This window comes from Coffea arabica, chromosome 2e (assembly GCF_036785885.1).
Source record: "Coffea arabica cultivar ET-39 chromosome 2e, Coffea Arabica ET-39 HiFi, whole genome shotgun sequence".
Taxonomy (NCBI): domain Eukaryota; kingdom Viridiplantae; phylum Streptophyta; class Magnoliopsida; order Gentianales; family Rubiaceae; genus Coffea; species Coffea arabica.
Window position 1 is genome coordinate 34,477,762 of NC_092313.1, and position 6,528 is coordinate 34,484,289.

At 54.9% G+C, this 6,528-nt stretch overlaps 1 protein-coding gene across 1 annotated transcript; it reads right to left on the reverse strand.

The window, feature by feature from the left end:
- Positions 1-3,957: 3,957 nt before the first annotated feature.
- Positions 3,958-4,767, reverse strand: LOC113738918 (uncharacterized). The gene has a single exon (XM_027266188.2). It carries the CDS (start codon positions 4,765-4,767, stop codon positions 3,958-3,960), a length of 810 nt encoding a protein of 269 aa, XP_027121989.2.
- Positions 4,768-6,528: the final 1,761 nt, after the last annotated feature.

The following is a 6,528-nucleotide window of genomic DNA, read 5'->3' on the forward strand; positions in this document are numbered from 1 at the left end:
GTGTCTTTGCTTTTCCCTTGGATGGAGTTGGCAGTATGCTAATTTTCCTTTTCGTTCCTCAGGCCAATACCGCCGGAACTGCCCTGGTGACCCGCTTCTTCGAGTTGTCTCCCGACTTGGAGAAATTGCAGAAGAAAAATCGGGAAACCGAACAGAAGTTTGCCCAGACCCTTAAGGAGACAGACTCCCTTAAGGCCAAGTTGGGCGAGACCGAGAAGGAGTTGGAAGCGGTTCAGGTCCAGCTCATCTCCACCAGGTCGGAGCTGGACCAGGAGAGGACGGGCGTGGAGAAGCTGAAGGCGGACCACGCCATTGAGCTCTCCGGCACCGTCAGCCGGGAGCGCAGGAAGGCTGTTCGGGAGTTCATCTCTTCCGAACAGTTTGCTGAAAACGTCGCCCTCCTCAACCAGCCCATCCTTCAGGTCGGCTTCACGCGAGTCCTGGACCAGGTGAAGGGCCTTAACCTGCCTGACTTCAACTTGGCTGACTTCAAAGACTAAAATCCCGCAGCTAAGGAGAAGCTTGACTGGCTCTTCGACGGGTATTGCAAGGGGCATGTTCTAAAGGACCTGGTGGGCCGGAGTGACGTGGGAGCCGAGCTGGCGGAGATTCCCTTGGAGGAGGACGAGGCTCCCGGCAGGGCTTCCGCGAAGGAGCCAGTGGCTAAGGGGTTTTAGGGGGCTGAGCTGTATATTTTTCCCTTTTCATTTAGTTCGGTAGGCTTTGTAATAGGTAGGTTTTCCATGTATACATGAAATTCGATTATCTAATCTTGACTCCCAAATTCCGCTTGCGCCGAACGCTAATAATCAAAGCAGTGTGCTGACCTCCTTGGCCGAGCACCGAATTGATCCACCAAGGCGGCGTGCCGACCTCTCGGGTCGAGAATCTATCAAACTTTACGCTAATCAGCTAAATTGTTAAGGACGCCAAACTGGGGTACTATCAAACTATCAAACCAAGTTAACAATCGAACTCTAATAACCGAAGCGACGTGCCGGCCTCCTGGGCCGAACACTCGATTTTAAGGCCTGAAGCTACGTCGACCTCCTAGGTCGAACGTCAAACTCTCAAACTTTAAGTACATCCCATTGATTCATTGCCCCCCGCTAAGTGTGCTAATGTAAAATTAACAATCAAACAGCGTGACAGTTCAAGATAAACGGCCTTGATAAATTTTGTAATGAAGGTTCTAAGTCGAACACTTATTTGGTTTGACAATAGGATATATTAGACCAACCTAACTTAGGAACAATCGCAAGTTCAAAAAGTGCCAAGTGCGGGGTACCTCCACTACATCTAATTTCGCAAGCTTACAGTACCCAACCCGGCTTGTCTTTAGGACCTTGTACGGCCCCTCCCAGTTCGGATCGAGCTTATTGGAACTATGAGCTCGACTGACTGAGTTCTTTCTCAGGACAAGGTCTCCCGGCTGGTACTGCATGTTCTTCACTTTCGTGTTATGATAGCGGGTGAGTTGACTTTTGTATTTAGCCATCCGTATAGCCGCTTCCTCGCGTCTGGCCTCCAACATGTCCAAGTTACACCTCAACTCTTCTTCGTTGGCTGCTGCAACGAAGTTCTGTGTCCGAAGCGAGGGAAGGCCGATCTCTGCTGGTACCACCGCTTTTGCCCCATAAGTCAGGGAGAAAGGGGTCTCATGAGTGGCTGTTCTCGGCGTAGTTCGGTAAACCCAAAGGACACTAGGAAGTTCCTCTAACCAATTAGACTGGGCCAGCTCCAACCTAGTTTTCAACCCTTGCAGAAGGGTTCGGTTAACATTCTCCACTTGGCCGTTGGCCTGGGGATGACCGACCGACGTGAAGTGTTGACTAATCCCGAGCTCGGCGCACCAGCTCCTGAAGGGGTTCTCAGCGAACTGTTGTCCATTGTCAGATATCAAGACATGCGGAATCTCAAAACGGCAGACTATGTTCTTCCAAAAGAATTTCTAGACCGCTCTTCCAGAGATAGTGGCCAAAGGCTCCGCTTCTATCCACTTTGTGAAGTAGTCAATGGCCACCACGAGGTGTCCGTGTCTCCCGGAAACTCAGGGAAAAGGCCCCAAGAGGTCTATTCCCCATTGGGCAAAGGGTTAAGGACTGTGGATGGGGACCATCTCCTGATTCGGCTGGTGACGCAGCGGGGCGTACACCTGACAAGCTCGGCATTGCTGAACTAGTGCCGCGGCATCCCGGAACACTGAGGGCCAATAATAGCCTAGGAGTAGGCACTTTTTGGCCAAAACTCGAGATCCCACATGTGCCGCGCATAAGCCTTTATGAACTTCTCGTAGGACATAGTCGCCCTCCTCAGGGGTTACGCACTTTAGTTAGGGAGATAAATACGACCTCCTGCAGAGGATCCCCCCAGAGTAGGCGTATTTGGCAGCTCTGAACTGGAGTCGGCGAGCCTCGATTTTGTTCACGGGGAGGGCACCCGAGTTGAGGAAGTCCACGAGGGGGGTCATCCAAGAGGCCGGGCTGTCTATAGCCAAGACTTGGACCTGGTCAATACTTTTTTGCTTGACTACCTCCACCAAAACTTCCTTACTCAGGTGAGCAAAAGAGGAGGACGCCAGTTTCGACAGGGCGTCCACGCGTTTGTTCTGTGATCTCGGTACCCGTTCGATTTCAAAAACATCAAACAGGGTTATCGCCTCTCGTACCTTAGCCAAATATTTTTTCATGACGCCCTCCTTGGTCTCGTACTCCCCGCGAACTTGGTGGACTACGAGTTGGGAGTCACTTCGAGCTTTGATCGCAGTTATACCCATCTGGTGGGCTATCCGCAATCCAGTCAACAGGGCCTCGTACTCCGCCTCATTATTGGATGCCGGGAAGTCAAATCTGAGCGCGTAGGTCAGCTCTTCCCCGGTGGGCGAGGTGAGCAGTAGGCCGGCCTCGCTCCCTTCCTTGCTCGAGACCCCGTCCACAGATAGTACCCCCGGCTCATCCGGCCGTACCTCCTTGGGCAAGGAGCTCGGCTCAGCCACTGACAAACTGGCTCCCTCAGCAAGAAAGTCTGCCAGGGCCTGAGCTTTGATAGCGGTGCAAGGCTGATAGCCGATGTCGTGCTCGGCCAGCTCGACGGCCTACTTGGTCATCCTGCACGAGACCTCAGGCTTTGTGAGTATCTGTCGTAGGGGCTGATCAGTCAGGACAACAATGCTGTGGGTCTGGAAGTAAGGTCGAAGTTTCCGGGCGGCGTGCACCAGGGCGAGGACCAATTTTTCGGCCAGTGTGTACCGCGTTTCCGGCCCTTGTAAAGCACGGCTGACGTAGTATATTGGCCTTTGAGCCCTCCTGTCCTCCCGCACCAAAACCGCACTAACGGCCTCGTTGCAAGCAGACAAGTATAGGAACAGGGTTTCTCCCTGCTCCGGGGCGGTCAGAGTGGGCAGCTCAGCCAGATAGGCTTTCAGGTCAGCGAAGGCTTTCTGGCACTCCTCAGTCCATTGAAAGTCCTTAGGCGCTTTCAAGATTCGGAAGAATGGTAGGCCCCTCACCGCGGAACTCGAGAGGAACCTATTCAGGGCGGCTATCCTTCCCGTGAGCCGCTGGACCTCCTTTACATTCCTCGGAGGGGCCATGTCCATGATGGCCTGAAACTTATCCGGATTGGCCCGGATCCCCTCTTGGGACACCCAGAAACTTAGGAACCTTCTCGACCTAACCCCGAAGGTGCATTTCTTCGGGTTCAGCTGCATCCGGCTCTCCCAGAGGATATCTAAGATCTCCCTCAGGTCGGGAACGAGTCGTCGATCTGTTCGGCTCTTGACGATCATATCGTCCACGTAGACCTCTATACTCTTGCCGATCTGATTCCGGAATAATTTGTTGACCAGGCGCTGGTAGGTAGCTCCAGCGTTTTTTAGCCCAAACGGCATTGTCTGGTAGCAGTAAGTCCCTTCCTCGATGATGAAGGAGATCTTTTCCCGGTCTTTTTCGGCCATCTCTATCTGGTGGTATCCTTGAAAGCATCCAGAAAACACAAAACGTCAAAACCCACAGTAGAGTCTACTGACCTGTCGATCCTCGGTAAGGGGAAACAATCCTTTGGGCAGGCCTTGTTGAGATCTGTGAAGTCCACGCACATCCTCCAAGACTGGTCCTCCTTCTTCACCAGGACCGGGTTGGCTAACCAGGTCGGATAATATACCTCCAGGATGATTTTGGATTCCAGCAGCATGCCGACCTCCTTCTTGATCACCTTATTCCTCTTCGGGGCGAAACTTATTTTCTTCTGCTTCACTGGCTTGAAGCGGGGATCTATGTTGAGATGGTGGACAGCCAGATCAGTCGAGATCCCGGGCATGTTCTCAACCGTCCATGCGAAGACCTGGGAGTATTCAGCAGGGGCCTTCAAACCCTCCTTTTCCTCGGGAGGTAACGACGCGCCGATGCGGAGGACCCGGTCAGGCCTGTCCTCTCGCAAGGGGAACTCCTCAACCTCGTCCAAGATGCCCACCTGCCGGGCCTCCTCCCCCGGGGTGTAGGGTTCAAAGCTAGCCGTTTGGACGACCACCTTCTCCTGTCCCCGAAGCATGGCCAAGTAATAAGCTCTGGCCACTTCTGGATCTCCACGCACCTCGGCTACTCCTCCCGGGATAGGGAATTTGACGCTGAGGTGGAGTGAAGAGGGAATAGCTCGGAGGGCGTTCAAAGCGGGTTGCCCCAAGAACACGTTGTACGGGGATTGTTGTTTGACCACCACGAAATTGACAGGGATGGTCCGGCATTTGGGGGCCTGCCCTACCGTGACCATCAGGGTAATCATTCCCTCCGAGTTGATGGGTGGTCCGGTGAAACCCACCAGGGGTGTCCGAACCGGGGTCAACTGTCCGTCCTCCAAGCCGAGCTCTTTAAACACTCGGTAAAACAGGATGTCCACCGCGCTCCCTTAGTCGATGTACACTTTTTTTACTCGATAGTTATTGGTGACGACGTCTATCACGATGGCCTCGTGGTTCCCGGACGCCAGGGGAACCGCATCCTTTGGTCCGAAGGTGATCTCTTTGTCAATGCGCAAGTGCTTCAGGGAATCATCTCCCTCAGGAGAAGGTCGCCTGTTCTTCCGAGTTGCGTGGTTGTCCCCCCTGTGGGACCCCCAGCGATGATGTTTATCACCCCTGCTAAGTATTGGATGCCCTGGTCAGGGGAGTGGCCCCGAGATATGTCACGCCGCTCAGGGCGACCGCGACGCTGATCCTCACCCCTGTCTCCGCGGTAGGTGTGTCCCGACTCCTGGTCCGGTCGACCTTGCCGTACGAATCGTCTCAGGAAATCGCGCTGGATCAGATCCTCGATCTCCTTCCGCAGGGCCCAGTACCCCTCCGTTTCATGCCCGACGTCACGGTGGAAGACACAGTATCGGTCCTGGTTTCTCTTGTTCCGGGGGGTCCCCATCTTAGGCGGCCGTTCCCCTAGGCCCTCCGCCTCCATGACGGCCAGGATCTGGGCTCTGGGCCGAGTCAGGGGGGTGTACCCTTTCTCCGGAAGCGGCGGTTGAGCGGGACTTTTTCCTTGGAGAGTCGGTCGAAAACGTTTTTCTTGGCCAGGCCATCCTTGCTTTCGGGTGGGTTTCCCCGTCCTTTGCGATCTCCGAGCTCCCGATCCAACTCCCTCTTCAGGCGCGCTGCCTCCTCTTCGTTAGCGGCTGCGTGCGCCCTGGTCAGGAGCTCCTCCAGGTCTCCAGGAGGCTTCTCGGCCAACTTGTAGAAGAGCTCCTCCGCCCTGAGCCCGTTCATGAAGGCGGCCATCACCACCTTTTCGTCCTTGTCCCTGATCTGCAAACTCTCAATGTTGAAGCGGGCCATGAAGTTTCTCAGGGACTCGTCCGGCTTCTGCCTGATTGCCATCAGGTAAGCCGCGTTTTTCGAATAAGTCTTCGAAGAGATGAACTGGGCGACGAATTGCCTAGCCAGTTCGGGAAAACTTCGGATGGACCCCGGTGCCAGACCCTGGAACCAGAGCCGGGCCCTCCCCTTCAGGAATATGGGGAAGGTCTTGCAACGGATCTCATCTGCTGCTGTTTGCAGACGCATGTGCGTCAGGAAGACCGAGTGGTCTTCCGAATCAGTCGAGACGTCGTACAGCTCAATGTTCGGGATCTTGAACCTCCGGAGCAGAGGGTAGTTCTCTATCCTCGGGTAAAGGGCGAGGGCGTGTAATTGTTCTCGTACAATTGCGGCCGCAAGATCTACTCGAGTTCGTCTCGGACAGGTTTCCACTGGGAAAGGTTGCGCGGCCGGCTCTTGACAGATCGGTCGGGGAAGCGTTCAGGCTCGTTCCGTGTAGGCTTCCGCGGGGAAGGATTTTTTGGTCGGATCCTAGCGGACCGGTCGCGGAAATACCTCTCGCTATCCCCGACCACCGAGGCTCGTGGGCGAGGAGGAGTCCGTGGCCGTTTCCTCCTGGGGGGTTGGTCCCGTGACTCATCCTCTGAGGGAATGAGAGGTGATTCCTTCTCCTTCTCCTTCGTCTTGGAGGTCTGCGCGCCCCCGGCTTCACCTCCCTCCTTCGCCTG